Source organism: Lynx rufus, unplaced genomic scaffold, assembly GCF_022079265.1.
Source record: "Lynx rufus isolate CCGP_SWC_20201006 ecotype Redwood Valley unplaced genomic scaffold, mLynRuf1.p SCAF_7, whole genome shotgun sequence".
Lineage (NCBI taxonomy): Eukaryota > Metazoa > Chordata > Mammalia > Carnivora > Felidae > Lynx > Lynx rufus.
Genome location: NW_025814889.1, coordinates 133,284,270 through 133,312,109, shown reverse-complemented (window position 1 = coordinate 133,312,109; position 27,840 = coordinate 133,284,270). Strand labels below are relative to the sequence as shown.

The 27,840-nt window shown below is 50.6% G+C and overlaps 2 protein-coding genes across 4 annotated transcripts in view; both read right to left on the bottom strand.

The window, feature by feature from the left end:
- The window catches only part of TNRC6B (trinucleotide repeat containing adaptor 6B), a 244,734-nt gene extending 236,133 nt beyond the window's left edge, over positions 1-8,601 (bottom strand). For 2 of the 3 annotated variants that reach the window (XM_047066100.1, XM_047066095.1), the window contains exon 1: positions 8,377-8,597. The gene's annotated coding sequence lies outside the window, so the exon portion shown is untranslated. Of the gene's footprint in view, positions 1-8,376 lie in introns of all 3 variants that reach the window. The other variant, XM_047066093.1, reaches the window with a different exon arrangement.
- Positions 8,602-22,451: 13,850 nt separating this feature from the next.
- The window catches only part of FAM83F (family with sequence similarity 83 member F), a 32,525-nt gene continuing 27,136 nt past the window's right edge, over positions 22,452-27,840 (bottom strand). The window contains exon 5 of the mRNA XM_047067162.1: positions 22,452-22,501. Coding sequence (XP_046923118.1) covers positions 22,452-22,501 — 50 coding nt within the window. The remainder of the gene's footprint in view (positions 22,502-27,840) is intronic.

Sequence of the window (27,840 nt, the reverse complement as noted above, 5' to 3'; positions counted from 1 at the left end):
TGAAGCTTATATTCCAAAACGGGTATGGCAGGGCTTTTGGAACTCATTAACAGTTTTAAGCAGGGGACAAATATGATCAGATTTACACATGCGTTTTGAGCGTCTTATACTGAGGTAGAACATATATTGAATAGATATTTGGTTTTAAAAAACTATTCTTGGGGCGCCTGGGTGGCGCAGTCGGTTAAGCGTCCGACTTCAGCCAGGTCACGATCTCGCGGTCCGGGAGTTCAAGCCCCGCGTCAGGCTCTGGGCTGATGGCTCAGAGCCTGGAGCCTGTTTCCGATTCTGTGTCTCCCTCTCTCTCTGCCCCTCCCCCGTTCATGCTCTGTCTCTCTCTGTCCCAAAAATAAATAAACGTTGAAAAAAAAAAAAAATTAAAAAAAAAAAAAACTATTCTTTTTGCAGCCTCAACAACTCTCTGAGGCAGAGAATTCCCTGCTTACAAAAGAAAAAACGGAGGTTTTGCAAAGCTAAGTAATTTATTTGAGGTTATTTATTCAATAAACACTTGAGAGCCTACAATATGGCAGGCACAGTACAGTGAGTACTCAGGGATGCAGAGATGAACACAACAGTCTTGCTCTTTAGAAACTGATAATCTAGTGAGAGAGACAGACCTAGAAACATGACATAGGGCAGTCCGTGCTAGAAATGGGTAAAATAAAACGGAGCAGAGAAAAATGAAATCTTCCTAGGAAGAATTAATCATTTCATCTCTGTGTTAAAAGAGCATTTCTTTCACACTATTATAGTTTTTAATTCTCATTCATTCCTGTGCTTGAAGCATAGTAGGTACCCAAGCAAATGTCTGCAATACAAACCAACCCAGGACTTTTAACTCCTGGGCAGTGCCTTTCCAAAACCAACTGCGCTTCTAACTCTGGAAGGGTATGCATTAATTCCAAGGAGTTCTTCTGAAGCTGCTTTCCGAGCCAGTTTACAAACCACAAAAGAAAATAAGTCTCATTAAAGCCAAACCTTGGGGCACCTGGGTGGCTCAGTTGGCTGGGCATCCGACTTCAGCTCAGGTCATGATCTCACAGTTAGTGAGTTCAAGCCCCGCATCGGGCTCTGTGCTGACAGCGCAGAGCCTGGAGCCCGCTTCAAGTTCTGGGTCTCCTTCTCTCTCTCTGCCCCTCCCCACCCCTGTTCTCTCTCTCTCTCTCTCTCTCTCTCTCAAAAATAAATAAACATTAAAAAAAAAAAAAGTCAAACCTCATTTCTGACCCAGCCTGAAAACCCAAAATATCTAAACAGTTATTTTTTAAAATCTTTATTCAACTTTTTAAACATCACTAATGGGCTGTAACAAACATTTTAAGGAATCTCTATGCCCCCAACATGGGCATCTCAATGCCCCCAACTTCAGGACCCCAAGATAAAGAATGGCATGCTCTACTGATTGAGCCAGTCAGGTATCCCTGAACAGTTATTTTTTAATTTTTATATTTTTTAAGATTTTATGTTTTGAACTAATCTCTATATCCAAAGTGGGGCTCAAACAACCCCAAGACCAAGAGTTGCACCCTCTTCTGACTGAGCCATCCAGGCACCCCAGTTACTTTTTTTTAAAGCAAATCTTCATTGAGAAGAAATGTTCCTATGAAGACCATTGAGAAAATATTGTATATACTCCTTCATAATTCATGATCTCTGTCCTCAAAGGACTTATATTCTAGTTTCTATTTGGAAAGATAAAATATAGAACACAGAATAAAACAACATATAAGGTAGCATTTGTCCATTTAAAGTATTTATAGACTGCCTACTATATAGGCCAGGTCAGGAGCGGTCTTGGGATGCAAAAATGAGTAGGACAATAGCCTGCCTTTGAGGAACTCATAGTTGTATGGGGGACGCCAACAATACAGTAACTCCGAATGATCAGAGCTCTATTCAGCAGGTACACACAGATGAGAACACAGAGGCTGCGTACAATCGCCGTCAGTTCTAGTTCATCAGGCACTTATTTCCACTGGTCAGTGCCCATCCCTTGTTAAATATCAGTTATTAAAATATCTTTTTTACTTTTATTTTCTTTTAAATGTTTATTTTTGAGAGAGAGCAGAGGAGGGGCAGAGAGAGAGAGAGACTGGGGATCCAAAGCGGGCTCCGTGCTGACAGCAGAATGCTCGATGCGGGACTCGAACTCACTAACCATGAGATCATGACCTGTGCCAAAGCTGGATGCTTAACTGACTGAGCCGGTGCCTCTAAAATATGCATATATTTTTTATGTTATTATTTTTAAGTTTATTTATTTATTTTGAGAGAAAGAGAGAGAAAGCGCACGTGGGGGAGGGGCCGAGAGTGGGGGACAGAAGAAGAATCTCAAGCAGGCTCTGCACCGTCAACACAGAGCCCAATGAGGGACTCGAACTCTCAAACTGCTAGATCATGACCTGAGCCAAAACCAGGAGTCGGTCACTTATCTGACAGAGCCACCTAGGAGCCCCTAAAATATATTTTTTTAATGGTTATCTATTTTTGAGAGAGAAAGTACATGTGCGCGCAATCAGGTAAGGGGCAGAGAGAGGGAGGGGGACAGAGGATCTGAGGCAGGCTCTGAGGTGTCAGCAGAGCCCAATGTGGGGCTCAAATTAATAAACCGTGAGACCATGACCTGAGCCGAAGTCGAATACTTAACCAACAGAGCCACCCAGGCGCCCCCAGTTATTAAAATATTTTAACTTTACTTTTAAAAAAAAAAATTTTTTTTTAACGTTTATTCATTTTAGAGACAGAGAGAGACAGAGCATGGATGGGGGAAGGTCAGAGAGAGAGGGAGACACAGAATCTGAAACAGGCTCCAGGCTCTGAGCTGTCAGCACAGAGCCCGACGCGGGGCTCGAACTCACAGACCGCAAGATCATGACCTGAGCCGAAGTCGGTCGCCCAACTGACTGAGCCACCCAGGCGCCCCTTTTAACTTTACTTCAAATTATAAGCAAAATGAGAACTACCGTAATTACTATATGAAAAAACAGCAACACGCACACAAAAATAATGTTAAAGGGTTAGAGGAAACGGTGAGAACTGAACTTTAGGGATACCTTGGGATCCCCAAGCAAGGAAGGTTTGGGTGTTTGGAGAGGAGCTGGCTGTAGATACGGGGAATACAGTTATCAAAGGCCAGCAGCTGGAACTACGTAGGTAGAGCTCTCCAACTCTGAGGAGCACACAGCTTAGGGCTGTGTTGTCCAACACAGTAGCCACTAGCCACATGTGGCTACTGAGCACCTGAAATGTGGTTAGTCTAAATTGGGATGGGGTAAGTGAAAAATCCACTCCAGATTTCAAAGACCTAACACGAAAACAAAACAAAACAAAACGAAAAGGAATGTAAAGCATCTCACTGTTTTTTTTTACTGATCACACGTTTACATAAAATATTTGGGGTATACTGAAGTAAATAAAATGTTATGAAAATCTATTTCATTTTTTCTACCTTTTCAGTGTGGCTCACATTTGTGGCCTGCAGTCTACTTCTACTGGACAACACTAGTCTGAGGCACTTGAAATAACAAGCTAGAGTTTAAACCCTCTAGGCAATGAAACACCACTGAAGGTTTTCAACCATGAGTGCCTGTGCTAGATCTGGGGAGGGGACAGGAAACAGAAAGTGCTGTTTCAGGAAGATTAGTGTGGGGGCAATCTGTAGGATCAAGACCCTAGAGGCAGTTGTCAATGTCAAAAGGCTGGCAAAGGTCGAAGGGTAAGCAGGCTCAACTGGATGGTACACAAGGTGTTTGGAAGTCACACGCTGGGTGGAGAGAGGAGAAATCCAGAGCAGGGTGAGGTGAGGGAAGAGTGAGCTGCAAGCCCTGGCCCAGCCTGGATAACCAAGGTGCACTGCTGAGCAGACTGAGCAAGGTCAGCCACTGTTTAGGTTAGATCTAGTGGGGGTCAGGGGTTAGGGGTCAGGGCTCCCAGGCAGAGGTACAATTCAGAAGAACAGGATCAGTGTCCTCTTCAGCAATTTCAGATCTAGCTCTGTGTGGCAAGACTTGCAACAGTGAGATCAAGTCCCAGAGAAGGTAGGAGTAGAATGCAAGGCTACCAGAAACTACAAGAGGGCAATAAATTATAAAAGCAAAGCCCAGACTCACAACACAGCCAACGAATATTTACTGGGGGTTTGCCGTGAGCCTGAAGCTTGGCTGGCTCTGGAGACAAGAGAAACAAAACAGACGTGGTCCTGAATCACAAATTGTGGTGACAGCTACGAAAAAGGAACAAGAGATCTGAGAGACCTGACTGAGGGTGGACTGGGGTGGTGGTGGGAGGCCATAAAGGAGAGCCTCTCTGAAGAAGTGACATTTTAATCGCAACCCTGGAGGCAGGTGGGTGAAGATTAAGGGGGAAGCGGGGGAAGAACAGCCCAAACCAGGAGAGTGGTGCATACAAAAACCTTGAGGCTGCGAAGAAAAGGTCTGGGTAATTCAAGGAACTGAAAGAAAGACTGAGTAATTAGGACATCAGAAAGGGGGGTGGGCCATAAAAGAGACAAGGGAAGGCTGGAGGGGCAGGCAGAGGCCAATCGTTCAGAGTCTCATAGGATGAAAAATAAAATCCCAAACGGGCCTCAGTACAGCAGGAAGCCACAGGGGTTTTGACCAGAGAAGTGGTCTGATCCCCATGGCGTTCTAAGTACTCCAATTACCTACACTCTGCTCAGACTACTGAATGGGAGCCAGCTTGGCAGCAAAGAGGCAGGAGCCAATATTTGTAGCTGAGTAGCAGGATTCCAGGTCTGGGATAAGAGAGTTTATTATAGGGCCCTCCGAGTGTTCCAGGGTCGCCAGCAGGGAGGAGGATGGCATCACCAAAAAACACAGAAAAATCGGATAAAGAGCTGGCTTAGGAGGCAAAGTTAAACATAACCTTAAACATATGAAATATGAACAAATAGTGAAGAATTCTAGCAGTAAATATTGATGTTTTGGAGTGTGGGAAGAGAGGTCAGACGTGGATATTCAGGTTAGCAGATACAAAGGTGACAGTTTAAGTCCCAAAAGTAAATAACATTTTCCAGGAGTAGAAAGAGAAAAATAAAACAACAAAAAGAGCCTAAGTCTGATCCTTGGTGTTTATCTCTGGGATAGAAGTCAGGAGAGAAAGAAGTCCTCATACTATATCAAAAGGGATACAGTATGAGGAGGAACTTTTTGGGAGATGGTGAAACCATCCTGATTGTCGTGGTGGTTACACGAATCTATACCTGTGTTAACATTCATAGAACTGCACACATACTAAAAGTTAATGTTACTGTATGTTATTTTTGTTTTTAATTTGAGAGAGAGAGGTAGAGAGAGAGAGGATGGGGGAGAGGGTCAGAGAGAGAGAATCCCATGCTCCATGCTCAGCACTGAGTCTGACGTGGGGCTCCAGCCCATGACCACGAGAGCGTGACCTGAGCCCATATCAAGAGTCAGATGCTCAACTGACTGAGTCACCCACACACCCCACTGTATGTAATCTTTTAAATAACGTTTTTTAAAGAGGTAGGGATATTCAAAAGGACTGCTGCAGGGAGACATAACAGGATAAATCCCGAAAAGATGCTCTGGGAATTTTAACCATTAGGTAATTGGCAACCTTGGAAAAAGCCTCAGCGAGTGGTAAGGCTGGGAGCCAGGCTGCAAAGGTTCAAAGAAAAACTTGAGCAGTGAAGAGAAGCAGTCAGTACAGCCTCCTCTTTTAGAACTCTGGGGATGAAAGGAAGAACAGAATGGCACACAGCTCAAAGAGATAAGGGGAACTGGAAGATTCAGCAAACTGGCAGAGCCAACCTTCTACACCATGAGTTGCTCCATTTCCGTATTCTTCTAGAACGTGCATTTTGCACGTGAATTATTCACTTTATTATTGTCTTGTTAAACTAAAACCGCTAAAACAAACCCAAAATCATTACACTTTTAACTCTGCTCCTTAGTTAGCTGACATTTACTGTGCTCCTACTACGTGCCAAGTACCGTGTTAGATACAAAAGTGAGTAAGGCCTGGTCCTTGGAAGAGCACACAGGGTTTATCACAATCACAAGGTACTGGAGTGGAGATCTGCACAAAGGGCTCTGAAAGCCTTGACCTTCTGAATTAAATGCATTTCTATTTACCTTTATAAAAACCAAACAGGGAAGAAATGAAGACAAAGCGTGGATGCAATTTTGTAAAAATGTTAATTTCTAAAAACTAAGAATGAGTTTAACATTAAATTCTTTTTAAATTATTTATTTTTTATTTATTTATTTTGGAAGAGTGAAAGAGAGCTTGAGGGGTGAGGGGCAGAGAGGGAGACAGAATCCTAAGCGGCGCAGAGCCCGATGCGGGGCTCAAACTTACCAACCTTGAACCGCGAGATCATGACCTGAGCTGAAACCAAGAGTCGGGAGGCTCAACCGACTGAGCCACCCAGGTGGCCTAACGTTAAATTCTTAAGTCAGGTATGGGCAACCTAATCATCAGTGGCACTTGCCTTTTCTTTTCCTGTCTACCTTCTGCCTTTCTTCCCATGGATAATTTAGGAGGCAAAATGGAATAAGCACAGACTTTGAAAACAGACAGGCTTGAGACTAAACACGGTTCTTCGAGGATCTTTTTCTTATCCATAAAACAGTAATGACACCTTCCCCACAGGCTTGAGAGAAGGATTAGGAAAAAATATAAAGAGGTTGGCATATGAGAAGCAGGCAGTGAATGTTGGTTAACGTTACTATCATTCGAACAAGTGGTATTGTTCTGATTTAAAACATTTTTAAGGGCTTCCATTTGAATGAGGAAAAAAATTATTTTTTCAAGGGCATGATGTTCATATGCTACCTTAGAAATGCAGCTTGCTAATTCCTTCTTAAGTCCTATCAGAAACTATTCTGCTCAAATACATGATGTTGGGGACAAACACTTAAAAACGGCCAAGAACCAAGAAAATATAAAGGCATCGTTACTATCATCGCTGTTTCCCAAGTGGGACAAACCGGTCTGATTTGTGCTCTGGATCCCTTAGTGTATGGATCTACCCACGTTCATACCCCTCCCACTACCTACCTACAGCAAAACTGCACAATGTAGAGGTGCAAGACTATGTGCTAAAAGTTCTTTAAAGACGCATTTACATAACACCACCAAGTATGTACAGTTTCAAAGCCAAGATCATTGATGCTTCTCCCAATCAACAGGAAGCTATCATCCATTGAAATTCCCCACAACAATGAAGGAAACAGCCTCTATTGTTCAACTTTCACAAAATGCTAAGATGCAAAAATTTATACACCTTATGTCCGTACGCTTAACTACTAGGGTGAAGAAAGGCAACCAATGACGTTTTGTTCACTATGGAGAAATATCTCTGGCCAATTGTGTTGCATAATTTTGCTTCTATCGTAATACAAATGACCAACTTGAAATTCCCCTTATCCCTCGCACAATTTTTGCATAGGTGCTAAAAAGTAATAGAACAGCCAAAAGACACATGAGATGGCAAGGAAACTTAAAAGCCCGACCAGTACACTGTGCCTAAAGAACTGAGGACAGGCTGGTCTTTAAGAAGCTACCGTTACTGGGTATCTCGAGCCACTTTAGGGTATTCCGCCCACCGGTATAAGCCCGCTAGCTTGAACCTAAGGGAAACCAGCCCACAGGAAGCCCGAAAACACTCCTCGTGCTGTTTCGTCCCATTTCCTTGCGGAAAGTCTGAATCGCCTCTCGAAGGTGGCCACACACCGCAGGGCTCTAGGGTGAGGGGCGGGGGCGGGAGCGGGACCCCACCCCCACCCCCGGCCGGGATTAAGCAGGGGGACGCATTCCCGCCGACACGCGGGTCCCACACAGGCCTGACGCCTCCCTCTGCCACCCGCCAGGCAGGGGGCCTGACGCGCCTTGGCGGGCCCGGCTCTCCGCCGCGACGGGGCGTCTCTCCCCGCCCGGAGGCCCCCCAGCGACGGGAAGCGAACCCGACTCGACCAGCCCACCCGGAAGCCCTCCCCCAGCTCACACCTGCTGGCGCGTGACGCCCGGAGCCGCGCGCGCCCGCCAGCCCCGGCCCTGCCATTCGGGGCGCCTCTTCCCTGCACGCCGGACGTAGCCCGCGTCCCTCCCCGCCCCGGGGTCGAACCCACCACACGCCCGCCCCCACGGAGCGCGCGCTCAACGCCCCCGCCCCCGCCGGGGCCCGCGCGCGCTCCCGCCCCCCCTCCGGCCCTGTCCCCGCCGCGCGCGCTCACTCGCGAGGACACGCACACGCTGCGACTCAGCTTGACAGGCCGGCCCGCGCCGCGCGCTCCCGCGGGCGTCCTCGCCCACCTGGCCCTCCAGCTCTGACTGGGCGGTGCGCGGGGGGAGGGGAAAGGGCGGCAGTGGCCGTCGGTCCTCACTCACCGCCGAGCCGCGCCGGCTCCGAGTGCGCGGCGTTCCGCTGTGAGGCGATGCGCTGCGATGCGCGCGGTCCCCGCTTCTCCGCAGGCTATGGAGGCGACGTAGTAGGGGGACTGAGGGGCGCGGGGGGGGTCACTCCCTCCCGCTTCACCTCCCAGAAACACGGGGACCCCAGAAACTAAAAACAAAATAAACAAACTTTCCCCTCCGCCTCCCTCCCCCAAAACCACAACACAAACACTCGGGGGCCCGCCCAGAGTCCCACTCCATTGGCCACAGGGAGGATGCTTCCGGCTCTCACTGGCTGGCTTTTATGCCCATCAAGCTGCTGTTCCGCCCCTCCAATTCCTCGCCGCTGCCGTCGCCCCTCATTGGTCAAGTGCTTCCCGTTTGACGAGCTACGATTGGCTGAACTGCCTGCGCCAATCATTCGGGGACACACCCCCTCAGCATCCCAGAGGCCGCTTCCTTGGTCGCGGACCCGGAGAGGCGAAGGGGAAACTAGAGCATGATGGCGGCCGAGCTCACTTGGCGCAACCATCGTCTTTTTTCCTTTTTTAGCTCATTGGTGCCTCGCTCTCGCGCTGCCTCCACTGAGCTCCTCTCTCCATCCAGTATTGCCTAATAACGGAATCTATACGCGCCGGCTCCTTGATTTATCCCCTTCGAAGTGCTGAGTGTGGGCTGGTTGTACGTCATTGGACTGTCAGAATGTCACTCCCTAGTCAAATCTTCAAGCTATTGGTGGAACAGCCAGAAAACCCGTCCAACAACAAGGACTAGTGCCATTGGTTTGACTCCACAGAGTTCTTTCCTGGTATCTTATTGGGCAAATAGGCGCGTCAGTCAGCTCTGGATTCCCTGTGCTACAGTTAATTGTTGGCTGGGAGTTTGCATGACTCTGGTCGTTTTGGCCCATAATTGACGATAATGATGACCATCGTTTATTTTGTGCGTACTTTGTGCCAACTACCGTTCTGATTTCTTTGCAGGGATTATCTGGGTAACCGTGTGAGTTTTACATTGTCTAAATTTTACAGTTAGAAAACCAAGCCTCCAAAAAGGTTAGGACACTTGCCCAAGGTCACCGAGATAGAGAGTAATTAGTGAACCGGCATTTGGAGGGTAGGAGGTCTGACTCCAGAGCCTACCCTCTTTTTACTGTAGTGCCTCCCCTTCGTCCAGAATCTTACCTGCCAGCCAACATATCTTAAAAATATTTCATTCCTAATGCAAGTTCCCCCATCAGTTTCCAGAGGTGACATTGTGGGAGACTAAAGCTATGGAGAGGTTGTCATTGCCACCACCGCATTCTCCTCTGGCACCCATTCTTCCCTATCCTAAAGGAAACCGTCTTGGTGTTTCCTGACCAGAAGCTCATCTACCTCTATGTTTATTTTCTCAGCTCTATAAATGAACATTTCCACATCCTTGTGTGCCAAGCCACCTTCCTCAACCCCCACTCATCCATCTTCAGCTCACTCTTTAGAGAGAGACCTCAAGAACCAGAAACAAGAAGAAAGAGAGTCGAAAGAGAAATAAAGAATACATCGCTTTAGAAATAAATTATTTACTACATGCAAATGGAACAGCCCTTCAGCTCCTGGGAAGCTTCCAGAGTGGCCCCTGATGCAGTGCAAGACGTGTGCTCCTGGCTGGTGGCCACTAGATTCTTTTTCTGTGGCAGCTTTCAGCGAAGTGAATCCAACATTCCAGCCAGGGGAGGGCAGGATGCTTAGAACCCAATGCCAAAGAGCCGGCCCCAGCCTCTGGGACTGAAAGGATCTCCAGAAGCACAGTTCTGGACTCCAGCCCACATTCCGTCTCGGGTAATTAACATTTTACCATCCCAAATCCCCATCCCCTGTAGCTTCAGTAGGATCACCGCCCTTGTTTCGCTTCCTGATCCAAGCTGTTGTGTAACCTTGTTGGCACTGCTTTAGTAATAAAACAACCACTGTAACACTGTAATGCTCAACACTTAACAGACTTTCAGCAGAGGAAGACAAGGCATTTCACAAACATCAATTAAGAATAAATGGCAGGTATTCCTAGGGCAACTGCCAGCCAGCAGAAGGACAGAAGAAAGATCATGAGTCAAATTCTAACAAAGGTCCTAAGAACCTGATCCTTATAACTACATGCACATACCCCATACTAGCATTCCAGTATGGGGATTCTGAACCAGAAAACACAATGAATGAGAAATGTTCAGAGTCCAAAACCTTCCTTATCTGCATATTTGGTTCTTTGTAACTCTTTTAACCCTTAAACCAGGGGTTGGTTTTATAGTTAATTGTTGGACATATCTGTCTCCCCAACTCAGTTATAAGTTCCTTGAAAACAAATGGTTTCATCTTTTTTTTTTATAAGTCTATTTATTTTGAGAGAGAGACAGAGCGCATAAGTGGGGGAGAGGCAGAGAGAGGGAGGGAGAGAATCCCAAGCAGGCTCCATGCTGTCATCATGGAGCCCAATGCGGGGCTCAAATGCACAAACAGTGAGATCATGACCTGAGCCAAAACCAAGGGTCAGACGCTTACCTGACTGAGCCCCCCAGGTGCCCCTGTTTTTCATCTTTGTATCCCTTAAATGGTTCTGATTATAAAAGGTCCCCAAACAAATAATTATTCAGTAAACGTATACTGTGTCTGTGGGCACTTTCCTAAGGTACAAGGGCTACACAGATGAATAAAATACCTCTGCCTTCAGGGACTGCAAATCTGGTGGGGGTGGCCAAAATGTAAACAGATCATCACAGTGCAGGTGGCTTGGAAGAACATGGGAGGGACATGGGACTCAAGCTTGGCGGGGCAGAGCTGGCTTCCTGGAAAAAGTGACATCTACGAGAACTGAAGGATGAAATGCGGTTAGCTAGCCAAGGGGCTGATGATGTGTAGTGATCTGCAACGTTTGCTCTCTGCGGGCAGGGAGCAGGAGACGAATATCCAGGAATGGTCGAAGTCTGGTCTCCCCGTAACCTTGATTTTTGAGGGCCTTCAGCTGTCTATCCCCTCCACCTCCTTGTACTTTCCCCCACCCCCCGGAGAAAGCAGAAAGCTGGAAACCCTGTCATATTTGCCCACTTGAGAAAAGGAAAATGATTTCCAAGTAAGATTGCTGTTTTTCTGACCACAAAGGTAACACTGAGTAAAAGATCTCAGACAGTATAGAAAGGTTTAAAGTAGAAGAGAAAAGCTCTCTCAAATCCCTACAAGAGCCAACTCCTTTTAAAAAGAGTATCTTCCCAGATTCTTCTGGATAGACCCACACATGGATTTCTTCTTCCAACAAGCAGCGGAGTGTGGTTTAACGTGTGCACCCTGAGATCTTATTGCTCGGAACTGCAACTTTGGGTGGGGCCCATCCTCACTTTCTATACTTATGGGAAGGAGGCCAATAAATCAAATATTTATTGTGGAGGATGATGGTTTCAAATTCCTGTTGCAGCAAATGACAAATTACCACCTGTTATGGGACTTTGGGGCTTGCTCAGGCTAGTGTAAAGTCAGTGAGTTGGGGGGGAGGGTTCGCTATGTCCACGGCCCTGGGGTTTATGGGTATCCTTTGGTGGTTGTGGAGTCAATCCATGCCCTGAAAAGGCAGCCCAGGTCAGAGAACAGCATGCTAGAGTGCTCTCCTATGCTGTCTTTCTCGTTTCTTCTCTGCATGCTACTCGGGGAAAATATTTTTTGTTTGTTTGTTCCAACTCACCCAGCTTTGAGAGTAAAAAAAACTTGTCAAGCCCTGCACAATTGTATTTAGGCCAAGTGCAGTATGTTCTTGGAGTGCTATACTATTCTTAGAGCTCTATATGTGGTATTCTATACAGCTGGCTTTTTGCTGGAAGGGAAGGCAGATTTAATGAGTGATAGCTGCCTTGGATGGCTACCAAAAGTGCTCCAAGCCATTCCAAGCAACAGGCCTTCCTTTTTTCCCTTGAGAGATTGCTCTGTGATCCCTGAACACGTTGCACTGGCCTGGACAAAATCCAATGCAACGGGAATTTCTGCGAACGATTCTGCAATGACCCACAAGCCTGGGGTGACATAGCCAGCTGGATCCGCTCCAGCTCCGATTTCTGTGGCACAGGAGAACTCCATCCACCCTCCTCACTGGCCTCTCATTGCTATGAGACGTTTGGAAGTGTTTGTAAAACATTCTCTGCTTCTCCAAATGGATAACCATGGGAAGATCCCTGTAAAGGAACCTACCAGACAGCTGGTAATGCTCTCTGGAGCGGTGGGTGTGGCCAGAGCCAAGGCCAAGAGCAGTGGGGGAGGGGAATTTTCTAGAGGGTGCTGATTACAGAGGACATGCTCATAAGCATTTATTACATGTCTGGTAGCATTTATTGTGGAGCAAAGCCCTTGCGACAGACGCTGTGCCACTTCTAAGTCACCTCTCATTTCTTATGACCACACTTCCTGAAAAGCTCCTAGTGAAGCAGCAAGCACTGGGCTCCTGTTTGCTGGCCAACATTAGACCCACAGGAGGTTCACAAGAGAACCGGGAGAAGTGGCTGTTAACAATAGCTACCCTTCCATGAACACTTGCTTGCTGTGTGCCAGACGCGGTACTGAGGGCTTTATGTGGATCGTGGCAGTTAATCTTCACAGCAACCTTGGTTATCCCCATTTTCCAGATAGGGAAACTGAGGCACCGAAGGGCTGACTAATTTGCCCCAGGTCACCACAGGTAATAACCTGACAGCTGAAACCAGACAGTCTGACTCCAATGAGTAAGCTCCTTTCCTCGCTGCTGTGTTGCCCCTGAGACAACACTGCAGCCAGGGAGACAACCAGCCTCCAAAGGAACAGTTGCCCTCATAGCCTTTATTATGTCGACTCCATGCTGCCCTACAGACTTGGGGAAAGAGTCAGCTTCTTCCTGGTTAACTTTTTGCCTCTGGTGGTCCTTCTTCTGCCTCCTGGTTGTGAACCGGCTCTCCTCCCACCCTCTTCAAAGCGGCCTCCTCTCTTCCTGCCCCCTTTTTCTTCTATTTTCCTTTTCTCAGCTTCTTAAATAATGACCTGAGGCCATCACCACCGGGGCCCCTTCCTTCTTTAAACCTGGCTTCGGGGCCCTAACTCTCTACCGACACTCCTTTCTCTAAGCTCATCTATGACCTCTTGTGGCCAAGATCCAAGAGACTTGCTCAGTTCTTGTCTCCATGGCTTCACCACTACGTTGTACTCAGAGAATCTTCTCTTGGCTTCCCAAAATAGCCAGCTTCCCTCCTACCTCTACAACTGTCCAGGCTCTTTTTCATACCACCTCTTTCTCTAAGCTCCTTCAAAGGAGTCTGTCTGCTCTTCTCTCCTTATGTTGCCTTCCGGGGGGGCATGGGGGTGGGGGTGGGGAGCTGGGCCACTGTCCTGCCTTTACCTCTAGGACTGCAGATTTTCATCCCTGTCTCCAGCCTTCATTCTGCAGCCAGCTTGCTGCTCATCTTGTGCAAGTCACGTAAACTGAGTGTCCATTTCTTGCCTTCTGAAATGGATATATTGAATCAGATTCGACTCTACAATAATGAGAAAGCCTGGAGTTTTTAAGCACATACCATGCCAGGCGGGACCAGCTACGTAATTTGTGGCCATACAAAATGGAAGGAGGGGGCTCCTTGTTCCAAAACTATTAAGAATTTCAAGACAGCAACAGCAGAACATTAAACCAACATGGGACCCTTCAGCTTTTAAGTGTGGGGCCCTATGGGACTGTGGAGGTTGGCTGTCCGAGAAGCCAGCCCTAGTGCCAGTCACTATTCTAACAATTTTATATGTGTTAACTCAATCAGTCCTCATAACAACCTTCAGAGGTAGAATCAGATAAGGAAACTAAGGCAAAGAGAGGTTAAATAACTGTCCAAGATCATGTTTTTTCATCGGAGCTGAGAAAAATACCCGTTGGTCGCTGCTGTTGTGAGTCACACAGTAAAGGTTGGTTTCCTTCCCTGAGACCCTAAACGGCCACGCCTGTCCCTTCCTCTGTGATTTTGCTGCCCTGGATGCCCCTCCCTCCTTCAGTACCAAGGTCTACACTTCCTTCAAAGCTCAGTTCCAGTCCCCTCTCCCCTCTAAGTGGCTTCTGGAGCAGAGAACTCAGGCAATCTCTCCTCCCCCAGAGTCTCTAGGTACCCTGTGTAGAGTCAGAGCCACCCCTAGCCTGGTCATGGGACTATTTATAGCCTTCGGAGCACTCACTTGCCCACTGCTTACTGTCTTAAGGCTCACTGATGACCAGTTCTACAAGGCTAGAGAGAAAACTTCTTTAAATCTCTCTCCTCAACCTTATAACAGCTTATGATAGCCTGTCTCACCCACCAGACTGGCAGGCCTTGAGGGCAAATACTATATCTGAATTTTCACTACATCTTTGATACTTCTAATTCTCTTGAAATAATTCTTTCTCAGCTCTGGACCTTTCCGTGGAATGCCCTACCTCATTCTTTCCTCTCCCATTCACTCACTCCTCAGGTATTGGCTTAGAGATCACCTCCTCCCCTAGGAAGCCTTTCCTGACCTCCACCCATGGATTAAGTGCCTCCTTTAGGCTTCTGCACCACCCTCCCATCCTTCTCCATTATAATGCTCTCCTCCCTGTGTCCATCTTCCCAATGAGGTTATGAACACCTTGAGGGCAGAGACCAGGTCTGTCTTATTACATTGCCTTGTCACGCTAAGTTTGTTTGAACAAATGAATGAAGCAAAGTAAATATTAAATATGTGTTGGTTAAAACTCCAGGCTCTGTTATGGCTCTCAGCACAGGGCTGGGCACCTGATGGATGTTTATGTAAACTTACCAAATGGGTGAAAACCAACAACTCCAGAATTTCTGTGAAGAAGTAGGCTTGGTGGCAGCAATCTGGTTAAAGCAGCAATCTGGATGGTTCCTCTTTTTTTTTTTTTTTAACGTTTATTCATTTTTGAGAGACAGAGACAGAGCGTTAGCAGGGGAGGGACACAGAGAGAGGGAGACACAGAATCTGAAGCAGCCTCCAGGCTCAGAGCTGTCAGCGCAGAGCCTGACTCTGGGCGTGAACTCACAAACTATGAGATCGTGACCTGAGCTGTAGTCGGATGCCCAACCAACTGAGCCACCCAGGCACCCCTGGATGGTTCCTCTTGACAGAATAATGATAAAGGATCCCAGCTGTGACAGTGGGGAGTTAGCGTTAGGCAGAAAAGTGTCCTGGGTCAGGGGTTGGCAAACAAGGGCTTGCCAGCCAAATCTAGCCACTGCCTGTGTTTGCATAGCCCACGAGCTAAGAATGATTTTTATATTTTTAAGTGATTGGAAAAATTAAAAGAATATTTTGTGACACATGAAAATCATATGAAATCCAAATTTCAGGATCTAGAAAGTTTCATTGGAACATAGCCACGCCCACTCATTTACATACCAGCTGTGGTTGCTTTCGTGTTACAACAGCGATGGATACCACATGTCCACGAAGTCTAGACTGTTTACTATCTGGCCATTTACAGAAAAAGTTTGCCCTCCCCCCCATCTTACTTTTACCCCGAGGAGGAAAAGACATGTGCTGCCCGCTGGCCACAAGGTGTCAGCATCTCACCACGGTGCTTTCAGACACATGGGCTCCTCTAAGGAACCACAGCCAGGACTACTGGTTCTAACCCTGCCCTTGAGCAACTCCCAGTCCCCCTGGGGAGCCAGCCTGGATGTAGTTGCAGAGGACTTGGCGAAAAGGCTGGAAGAAAGTTAGGGAGGATCTGGAGCCCATAGGGTATAGGACTGGCTTGGGAAGTCCAGCGGCTTGATACAGGTTGGCAGGCTTTTCTGGATGTGCTGTTTTTTTTATTTGGGGTTCTTTTTTGGTTTGGGTTTAATCTGTATTCTATAAATGAAGGAACAAACTGATATTATTTATTTTATCCAAAACTATCAAGAATAGTTGCGGGACTTTTTCACAACCACATAAGACTGTGGCCCTCTTCCAAGCCTGGAAACAACAAACCCACAGCGATGGGGTGGGGGTGGGTATGCACCGGGGAACATGGGGCCCTGCCAAGCAAAGCTGCTCACAGACAGCATCTCTGGCAGGGTTTCTCCACGTTTCTTTCAAAACCTGGGCCTTGAGGGACACCTGGGTGGCTCGGTTGGTTAAGCGTCCACCTTCAGCTCAGGTCAGGATCTTGCGGTTTGTGAGTTCGAGCCCTGTGTGGGGCTCTGTGCTGACAGCTCAGAGTCTGGAGCCTGCTTTGGATTCTGTGTCCCCTTCTCTCTCTGAGCTCACGCTCTGTGTCTCTCTCTATTTCTCTCTCTCAAAAATACACACACACACACACACACACACACACACACACAAAAACCCAAAAACCCAACCCTCAGCCTTGAAACTTCTTCCAGTTGACGGGAATTTAGCCCTGTGCCAACCACTCAATGTGAAAGCAGGCAGAGAATCCAGGAGAGAATGTCCTAAGAGGGAAATGATAAATCCCTCACTAGAACACACCGCCAGAAGCATGAGCTGGTAACTAAGCTGCCCTGAATGTTAGCCGCTGTGCTAAGTGCTTTACTCCCTTCGGCCTCTGGAAAGTGGCACCAAGATTATCCCCATTTTACACATAAGGAAACCGAAGTTCCAGGTGGGAGGCGGTTTGCCGGGTCATTTAGCTAGCACGTGGCAGGGTGGGGAATCCAGCGCCAAACTGTCCATCCTGAGGACTATCCTCTGGCCACCACATGCCTCAGCTAAGGTCAAAGCAAACGGCATGCCCCAAAACACAAGCTCTACCAGGGCCTTCCTTGCCCACCCTTCATCCTCAGGCCTATCTCACAGTCAATTGAAGGAACAAATGAATAAAGTCTTCCAAGTGCTGCAGTGAAGTGCCTCTCCTTGTCCAATCACCTAACTTCCAAGGCCTTCCAGAAAGAGATGAGCCAGCTCTTCCAGCTGCACTCAGGAAACATGAACCACAGGCCTGGTTCTGGGTTCTTAGCACAGGATGGCATGCGCTTCTCCCTTGCTTGTGCTCAGTGGACCGTGGCCACTGCAGGCGTGCACGCTGCCTCTTCTTGCGTTTTCCTCCTTCCTTCCTCTGGACTCCCCATGCTCTTGCCGGTTTCTGTGGCAGGTCCTAGCTGGTCTCCTGTGACGTGGACGTCTGTTCCTGGAGTTGCTTTGTAGTGGCTGCAGACGATACCTAACTTCTAGCCACTTTACTGGATGAAGACTTGTCTCCAACTGGCTGTCACTTGGAGAAGCCATGTGCAGTAACATTGCTCTAGATGGGTCCACATAACCAGATTCTAGCCCTACCCATGACTTGTTGGGTGGCTGGACAAATTTCTTCACCTCAAGGCCCTCACCTCCTCGTCCCGTCTTTGTGTTAGCAATTTGAAAGGAAGCGTGCCGTCACCCCTGAGCCGCCAGAGGGGCCTGGAGACGCGGCCCACCCAGTCTGGAGCAACTGGGAGAGGAAGACTGTCCACTGAGGACACATGCTGAAAGGAGAAGTCTTCCCTGAGGAAAAGATTTGTTTTCCACAGGAGCGTTTTGTGTTAGCAGGGGAGGGGCAGAGAGGGAAGGAGATACAGAATCAGAAGCAGGCTCCAGGCCCTGAGCGGTCAGCCCAGAGCCGGACGTGGGGCTCGAACCCACGAACCGTGAGATCACGACCTGAGTCACAGTTGGGTGCTTAACCGACTGAGCCACCCAGGCGCCCCATGAAAGACGTAGCAGTTCCCAGGAAATTAGGTAGCAGAGAGCAGAATCCTGTTTGGCCTCCATGCACGGTCTCAGAATGTTGGGAACAAGACTGAAAGGGTCATGATCAATTCTGGAGCCTCTGACACCACCCACGTTGATTAGCCTGGCTTATTATCTGTATCAAGTGGCTGTCAAGTTTTCAATCATTTAACAATGAAGTAGATACTGTGGCTACAACAGTGACCCAGACAGATGGGCAGAACTACAACTACAACTACAACTTCTGGGGAGGCACCCCAAGGACAGAACGGGTACCTATCAGCTGCTGGCCGATCACTCACGCGTACACCTGCCAGCTTTCGGCCTTCTCTGGGGTGCATATGCTCTCAACCTCGGTCCGGCTCAGCTTGCTCAGCCTGGGGTGCTTGTTGTGCACCAAACCTCCTGCCACTGGAACAGCAGTGTGGACGATTACAGTGACAGCTGCTGGGCCCTCTGGGCAAGGAGGAACGACTGTGGCACACAGCCAGGTGATAAACTACACCCACCGTGCATGGCAGGGCTTGTTTGCTGCTAAGGGGGCTTTGCTGTTGTTTACTTGTGACGCTCCAGGTAAGCAGTTCCCACCTGGCCTGACTTGGAGAGCGTGGAAGTTTCTCTGCTGTCGGCCCTGGCTGCCTTTTGGGGGTGAGGACACTGTTGGGCAAGCACACGGGAATGTCCAATGGTGCTTTTCCACGTAGGACTTGACTGACGCTAAAGGGAGGGGAACAGATCGGGAGGAAACGTTAACGGGGTGCTCTGTGGAGTGAGGCAGATGTGCGCACATAAACACACCTGTTCCAGGGAGCACAGGGCAGTGAGGAGCTAAGCAAGGGTAACGGGAACAAAGATAGAAGATACATGTGTCGGTCGCAGAAAGCAAAATCTTTGGCAAATGAACCCACCTCTCTGGGCCAGGGCCTTCTGGCAAACAAAGACAACTGCTTTATAGGGGCATGCACACGAAAGCACGTCAGAGAAGCAGCCGGTTGGGCATTGAGGCTACACAGAGCAGTCTTTCTCAACTGGGTGACTTCACCTCCCGGGGACAGTTGGCAACGTCCGGACACATTCTTGGTTGCCTCATGAGGAGAGGTGCTACTGGCATTTAGTACATAGAAGCCAGGGGTGCTGTAAACGTCCTGCAATGTGTCATTCTCCCAATGGAGAATTTTGTGGCTCTAAAGTGTCACCAGTGTTGAAGGTGAGAAGCCCCGAGCTAGAGGAGCAGGCTTAGATCTGCATTTTAGGTGACATGGCAATCCCATGTACCTCCTCATCTGAAAAATGGGAATAAGGCCCGGGCTGCTCATCACACGACTTTGGGAAGCTCAAGCCCCAAATGCCCAGGAAAACGTTTTTGCAACAGGGCTCTTTCCTGAGCTCTTCTTAGTTTGAAGCCTGCAGGTGACTGAAGCATCTGGCACAGTCACTGGCATATAGTAGGGGCTCAGTAAACTAAAAAGAAAATCATCATAGAAAAAAAAAAGGCCCACTTCCCCTCTCTGGACTGTTTTCTCCACTTTCAAGGGCACCTTTTTTGCCTCTTCTATTAAGTTCTACACAGGCAGAGGTAGTGTTGTTAGGAGAGGCTGTGTTGAAAGCACCCTTGAATGACCAGGGATAGGACTAACCATCCCCAGGGGACACATGGCACAGGAGACTGGGAAGTTTTGCCGACTCTCAAGGGGGAGCCTTCAGCCCTGCGCAGGGGTCCTGTACTCCCCGCTCCCACGTGGCAGGATCCAGGTGGCAGCCACCCCAGGGTCTCGGTCCTCAGCTGCCTCTGCTCATCAGAGGTCAGCGTGCCCAAGGAGCTGTGTCAGTTGTTGGCATTCAGCCTACGGAAACTGGATGCAGAGTGGGCAACTTGGTGCTGGGGGGAGGGGTGTGGGAGGGCCCCATACTGAGAGTCCTGCTTCATCCCTGCCCCTCCCGGAGGCCTTCCCACGTGACCGGGACTGTGAATGCTGCAGCGTGGGTACCAAGGGCATGATCCACCCTTGAACTTATCATCCATCTGAGAATGCCAGATGTATCCTCGAGATGTGAGGAGAGAGCGAGAATACGTCGCCAAGTGTGTGCAACTGCTGGAGCAGACGGCAGATGTACTAAAAGCCAGAAGCCCAGAGGCAGAACGGAGAGTGGGCCAGGGCCTGGGCAGAGGAGCGAACACCAGTAGCCTCATTTTAGGGCTTCAAGATCCCCAGCAATCTTTGGACTGCTGTCTCGTTCCAAGGCCCTCACAGCCGGAGGGGCTCAGAGGCCATCTTGTCCAAACCTCCGAAGGGGAGGAGGAGACAGGCCGTGGTGGAGGCAGGTGTCCCGCCTCAGCCGCCAGCCCTCCGCCCACTATACGGTGGTGCTTCCTCATGCTCTCCCACCTCCGTGCCTATGAAGAAAGTGAGAAGATCCCGTCTTGTCACGTGGGGAAACTGAGGCAGAAAGGGCAGGCCGGGCTCGAGGCTGCAGTGACTGGGAGCTTCCAGTGTGGATCCTCCCACGTGTCAGGCCTGGGAAAGAACAGGGCCCACTTTGGGTCACAAGAGGGGAAGGGGTGCCGTAGGCCAGCTTCTCTTGTGGGGGGCTGGGCACAGACAGGAAGCCCTTGGGAAGAGCCCTTAGGATCTGGTCCCTTCCCCGGGCCTCCTGCCTTGTCCCCAGAGGCCTCTACTCTCCCCACCAAGGGCGATCTTGTCCCCCTACCACCACCCTCCACTCCCCCGGTTTCCTCTCTCCCTTCCTTCCCCTCCAGAACAAGCACGTGCCACATTGCCAGCACTTCCCAGGAAGTGTTTAATCCTCATAGAAGCTCAGGGAGGTGGGTTGGGGATCCCCTGCCCCCCCACCCAACACCCTAGAAACTAGCCTCAAGATAGAGAGGAGCCCCTGGGAACCAGGCTCACCTTTCCTTTCCTTGTTCCCTCCCCTCCTACCACAAGAGGCCAGGTTCTCCAACAACTGCACTGGGCCATCCCACCTCCTGCTTTGCCTCAGTGCCCCCAGTGCCCTCCCTCAAGCCAGCATCTGGGCTCCTCCCCCAGGTGCTGCTGGTGCCCCAGGGTTTTTGCAGAAGGAAAGACACAAAGACAAGAGTTTGGTTCAGAAGAGGCTGAAAGAGGCCATCTGGGGGCGCTTCCACTGGGCGATGCGGGCCCCTCCGCCCCCCCTGTGGCTAGGGCCCCCCAGCAGTCGGCTCTCAGAGCCTGAAGTTTGGCGATTTCTCTGTTGTCCATTCCAGAAATCTCTCCTCAGACCCCATCAGTCACACAAGTGGGGAGGGGGCAATGTGCGACTTTAGGCTGCTGTCCCTGGCCAATGTTGTGGCAATGAGGGGAGGCTAAGGCTCCTAAATGCAGCCTGTCCTTTGGCAGGAGACGAAGGCCGGTCTTTGGCTGGACTGTATCTAGGGCAGGCACACTGGCTGGTGAAGGGGGCTGAGGGCTATCTCAGGGGTGGGGGAAAGGACAAATGCTCTTGTCTGCAGGGCTCAACCTCCCATACCGCTTGAGCCTCCCACTCCCAACCAAGCTCTCTCTCCCTGCCCTGGGCTGCAAATCAAGCCACATTAAAGGGAAGCAGCAGCCCCAGCTAAAGGCACTAGAAGAACCCCCGTATGTGCTTGCCCCAGGCAATAGCCAAGGAGGTCTGGACCACTGGCACAGAGACTGCTAAGACAGTGGGGAGGGAGGGGAAGGAGACTTCAGTACAAGAGCCCTCTGAATGGCAGAGTCAGATCCTGGCACTGGCTGAGGAGAGGCCTTCCCCTCATTTCACTCTGGGTCTAGTACGGGAGCCTTGCAGGAACCAGGCTGGGAAGGTGACAGCGGCCGGTGCCCCGGCTGCCCTAGCTGCCCCTTCCACCCTGAGTTCAGAGACTTGGGGAAGACTGGCTCCCTGGCTCAGAGCCCCATCCTCTTCCCTCATATCCCACCAAGCCTCTTGGGGGACCAGAAGCACCAGGAAGCCCGGGGAAGGAGAAGTTAGGGGGCTGGGGCTGCCCTGGAGACCCTATCGCATTGGGCTCACCCCATCTGGGGACCTGCAGGGCAAGGTTGGCCCAGTGGAGGGAGGGGGTCTGGCATAAAGGAGAGCAGACATTAGTCAAGCTTCCACTTCATGTAAACAAGAAGGAGTGACCCCTGCCCGGCGGCGACAGTCTCACGGTGGTGGCGTGTGATTGTCTTGATGTGCTGCCGACTCTCACATCTGGGATTGAGGGTCCCTGAGGCCAGGATGGAGGCTGTTGGGCAGGAAGCAAGTAAGGGTCCGAAGTGCAAACTGGCGCAGGGTTTGACCTGTATTCTCCATAGGACAGGGCTGGGGCATCCACAGGTCCTGCCCACCGCTGGCCTGTGTGGCTCAGGAGATCACGCAATTGCTGGCCTTGGAAGGACTGGGATTCGTTTTGCCTGCAGAGACAAGGGACACAGGCGAAGGAGGACGTTAATTAAGTGAAGCGCTCAGCAGACTCGCCTCCCACTCCTCTCCTGTGCACAGCTCAAGCCTCCAATTTAGGGGCTGGGGTCACTGTCTCCCTGCCAAGCTGCTGATCTGGAGTCAGTAGGGCCCCCCCCCCCCACCCCCAGGAAAGCAAAAGGAAAGGTTCTCCCGGTCTGGTCGTCTCAGCTAGATTGTCACTGATTGGGATATCAAAGGGATCTGCCATCTCCTGACCTCAGCGGTGGGGGCGGGGGAAGGATCCAGAACCCTAATCCACAGCTACAGTCAATGACTTAAAAGTCTCTCCAAGAGGCAGTTTGCCAGAAGCTAATACTGTATGCAGCCTCACAGTTTACAAAGCGCAACCAGTCGTTCTCTCGGGTAATCCCGCCTGGGCGGCTGCACTTGGAGAAGGTAGCATTAGCCCTGTCTTACAGCGAGGGACGGGGGGCCACCAGCTCCCGGAGTCAGTCAGGGCCGGCAGCCGCCACAGCCCTCCACATCCAGCGTCAGCTCCTGCCACTGAGCAGGCGTCCCGGGAAGGGGCCACCAGGGTCAGCAGGCTGACTGACAGCCAGGTACCGTGGCACAGACCACACGCTCAGAGGGGTGGTTTTGAGAACAGAGGATAAGGGAGCGCACTTCACCGAGGGGAAAGGCGGAGAGAACGCTGTTTTTCTCCTGGCCAGAGAAGCCCGTTTCTCCCAGCCCCCTTCCAGTCATTTTTGCTTTCTTTACAATCCCAAGCAGAGGCCTGGGGCTCCTTTGGCTGGATTTCTGCTGTGGGAGCTGCGGGGGAAGCAGGGAGCTGGGAGGCAGCCCTGGCCTCCGAGGTGGCCTCTGTCCTCAGGGGCGCTGGCTGTCTTCCTCCCAGGTGGGAGCTGCTGAGTTATTTCCTGCCGGTCCCTCTCTACACTGCAAGGGTCACCTCCCCTGCGTTCACACCACCTTCCTAGATCACTCCAGCTGTGAATTTAATTAAGGTGGCGGCTGCCTCCTCTCTGGGCCATTAGCAAGGGAGACACTGAACAGGTTCCACTGCAGCAAACTCCCCCCCCCTCCCCCCCCCCCCCCCCCCCCCCCGCTCCCAGGCTAACCACCACCTGGTCTGTGTGGACTGGACTCACTCCTCAGGACTTGCTACAGGTCCTGCCTGGCCTCCTTGGAGACCAAGCCTGAGGCGTTTAAGGCTTAGAGGAGGAGGGAGGGGAGCAGGACAACTGTGCCGCCCCCTCCCTGAGGGCTGCAAGGGTCAAGGAGCATGGGTCATCTTCCGAGCCGGGCCGCATCTGATGCAGCTCTGCCCAAGTGATTACTGCTGCTGTCCCGCAGTCCCCTTGCTGCGGCAATGGACACAGCCATCCCGGCTTCCTCTCTGCAGTGGCTTGTTTTATGTGCTTGGCCTACTGAGCAGATGCTGAGTTCCTCCCCTGAGGCAGCAGCATTTTAGAGGCAGGTAAGTGGATCGATCCCTGCATCAGGAAGCAGGGGCAGGAGTGTGGCTTAGAGGAGCCTGCTTCCTAAGACTGAGCTCTGCCCCCGCTCCTGCCCTCCTGCTCAGAGAAGCCGGGAGCGGCAGGGGCGACAGCCCAAGTTTGCCCGGGTGTGCTTCCCACTCGTTCCAGAAAGCTGACAGATGCCTGCAGAGGTTCTTTGGACACAAGATTCATTCGCATGCCTCGGACAGAGAAATTGGTTTGAGGGTGAATTCTCTGTGTTCCGTCATTCCTTCAGTGTCATTCCTTCAGTGCCCATTGACTAAGAGCCCACCACGTGCAGGTGTTCGGCGAGACTGGGGAGAATAAGACCTGCTCAGCTTCACAGGGAAGAAAACATGAACGGCCATGGGCAGCCCAAAGGGAAGGTCAAACTTCAAAGGGAGATAACACTGTAGTAAGATTGAAAGTAGGTGTGGGGGAGGAGGAGGCACCTGGGGCACCAGCCAAGGACCCGTGGGCTCTACCTCCCTATGGGTTTCAGGACTTCATATTCCCCTTTTCTGGAAGATTCGTCTTCTGGTTGTCCACACAGCTGTCTCCCTCCCTTCATTCAAGTCTCTGTTCAAATACCCCTTTGTCCCTTTGTCCGAGAGGCCTTCCCAATGACCCTTTATGAAAGGGTCATTGCCCTCCTCTGCCCCTCTCTTTCTAGTACGGTATTCACTCCGTAAGGGCAGGGACTTTGCTTGTTTTGTTCACTGTTGTACCAGGAACTTAGAGCAGTGCTTGGCACGCAGCAGACATTGCGTAGATATGTACTTGTTGAGTAAAACGTATGACCAGGCAGCGGCAAGCTACTTAAAGGTTCAGACCAATACTAACAATAATAGCGGCATCAATAGATACTGACCGGGTGAGGTACATGCCCTCACTCACCTAGATGGTGATGAAAGCCCTGGCTAGGCCCAAGAGAACCCGGAGGGGCATAGGGATTGTGGCATATGCCGGTGAGAATAAGGATGCTTGCCTCTTTTCCAGAACTGAGCAGGATCAGTTCCTCGAAGGATGCTCACCTGGCTCCCCTCACCTTGCTGTGTGGTTGGGGCCCTGGCTGGTAACCAAGCTTGGGTTTATCAAATCAGACCTTCGGCAACAGCTGGGGCATGACCCATGCGCCTCAAGAGTGACACTGAGTTCTGAAACTCTCTCTTCATAAGACAGCTCTTGAGTAGACTTATCCTGGAACTGGAGGCCCACAGGCCCCTTATGGAGCTCGGAACCCCAGAAGCACTTTCCCACCCTTCTATCTTGGACAGGGGCCCAGATTTCCCAGAGAGATATCTGAGACCTCCAGCTCCTGGGGGTGACACAGAAGAGCCTGAAGTCCCAAATCCAGGAGCCCAGCAGCCACAGCACTAGGAACCAGACCACATTGCCAGCTATGGTGGCTCCCCCATGCATGAATCATGGGAATCGAGGAGAGTTCTAGAAATGCAACTGTTGCTGCAGTCACCTCAGAGAACTATGGGAAAAGCATGGGCAAGAGGACTTTGGAAGTTGGTGACCTAGAGGCACTCTGGGCTGTAAATGGCCACTCTCTTCTTCCTCTCCACTGGTGGGATACCAGGGGGACAATCCATTGTGTAAGAAGCCTCTGGCCCCTTCCAAAACATCTTTAAAGATGTAGGGAAATGGCACTAACCCTAACTTTCCAGAGATAACCAGGATGCTTTGTGCAAGGCCCTGGGAGGCAAGAGATCACAATGCCCTTTCTCACTGCATGACCATGGACATAGAGGCTTGCCTCTCTGCACCTCCTGTCTGTGAAACGATGTCATCAGGCAGGATGGTTGTGAATTCTGTGTGAAGGCACTTAGCATGTATCCACCCAGCATCTGCTCAGGGAACGTCTGTGCCTTTCTTCCCTTAACCATGGTCAAGAGTGTTGGCCATTTCCCAATGATCTTCCTGGAGGGGCTGGGAGTGGCCCCAGGACATCACCTGGAACTTCTTCTCCTAGGCTGGTAGCCTCGTGAGAGCAGGGCTTTGTCCAAGTGTCATCATAATCTGCTGCTCTGGGGACTCCCCACATGGACCCAGGACACTTGTTTAAAATGCAGATTCCTGAGCCCAGGCCAGTGGTAGAGACTCCTATGTTGTTGTTTTTGAGAGACAGACAGAGTATTAGTGGGGGAGGGACACAGAGAGAGGGAGACACAGAATCTGAAGAAGGCTCCAGGTGTGCTGAGCTGTCAGCACAGAGCCTGAAGTGGGGCTCGAACTTGTGAACCATGAAATCATGACCTGAGCCGAAGTTGGATTCTCAACCGACTGAGCCACCCAGGTACCCCTCCGCACTGGGTTTTAATAAGGCTCTCCAGTGAATGCTGCTCCCTGAGATTGGGATCTCTGCCCAGAGGGCCTGTCCCAAGCTCCTGGATGGACACTGGTGGCAGGCTTGGGAAAAGGTGCTAAGTGCATCCAGCACAGAAACAAGGTCTCAGCTGAGAGAAAAACCAGAAGGAAAAGGAGTTTAGCTTCCACCAGTAGAGGGCGCAACGAGCCTTTTCACCACGAGGCAAGGGGGTGGGGGCTGCAACCCCATGTACCCCCCCACCTGGATCCCCAGACCTAAAGGAAGGAATTTCCAAAGGTTCTCCCAAGGGCCACACTTGGGCTTGCAAACATTTGCATGCTGTTTGACAACTATATACTTCTTACCAAGCAATTTTACAGGCTGCCAGCACTTAGCTTTCTATTTTTCTCTTCCACCCACCCTGTCCATCAGCTCAGGCTCTCCCTTGACAAGAGGGTGGCAGGGAGAGAGCAGACAGTCAGAATGAGGAGCTCAAAGGGACCTCAGAAACCCTCCCTGGCTTAACTCCTCCTCTTCTCGAACAGGAAACCGCCCCAGGGAGGGGAAAGGATATGTCCAGGGTATGGGGAGCAAAGTACTGGGAGCTGAGATCCCACATTGATATCTATTCTGATGATGTTCTGCATGTTCACTGTAGGAAAAGGATCCTTTCCTTAGATGAGGGCCCTAAGCTAAAGTGATTCCTTCTCAGGTGACGTTCCGAGAGTACTGAAATTACTAGTCCCAGCCTTGGGGGCCCCATGACGTCAGGAACACCACCCTCCGGCACACAGAGTCCTAGTGACTTAGCTTCTGCCTGAGACGAGGCACTAGGACAGTCCAGATGCAGCCAAACATTTGGGAGGCTGGAGGACAATAAAAGGGCCTTTGGGGAGAGGAGTCCGGCTTCTCGCCTCTGCCTTTGAGGGAAGCAAGCAGCAGGGAGAGGAAAGGTCTCATTAGCAACCTGAATTTCAGGCCCTTGGGAACTGGATACTCAGCCAGGTGGGCAGAGGCTGGGCTGTGTGAGGCCAGTCCGTATTTCTTCTGAAGGATAGAGAAGGACCAGTGTGATCCTCCGGGCATCCCTGGGGCCTTCCTGACCATGTGCCGTGTGTCGGGCACTCAGGAGAGAAGCTTCCCCAGGGTGCACTTGCACGTGCTCGGCTGGCTCCCGGGCACCACGTGCAAACACTCAGAGGGCAGCAGCAGTGACCGTCCAAGTCTCCAAGCAGGGGAACTGGCTGCTGAGACTTAGGAAAGGCAGCAGGCAGGGACAAGGCAACGGGCCTTGCGTTTCTATGGAAACAGCACCTCAGGGTGAGGGGCTGAAGGGACAGGAAGCTTCAGCTTCACTTCCAGCTTCACCCCCAGTTAGGACTTGGGAAATGGCCCTTTTGTGGCTGGGCTTGCCCCTCCTTCTCCCTTCCCTGCCAGGTGTTCACCATGGCAACCCTCCCTCTAAACAAGAGGTGCAAAGCAGCAAAGCATCTGGTTGGGGGTGCCGGGGAGC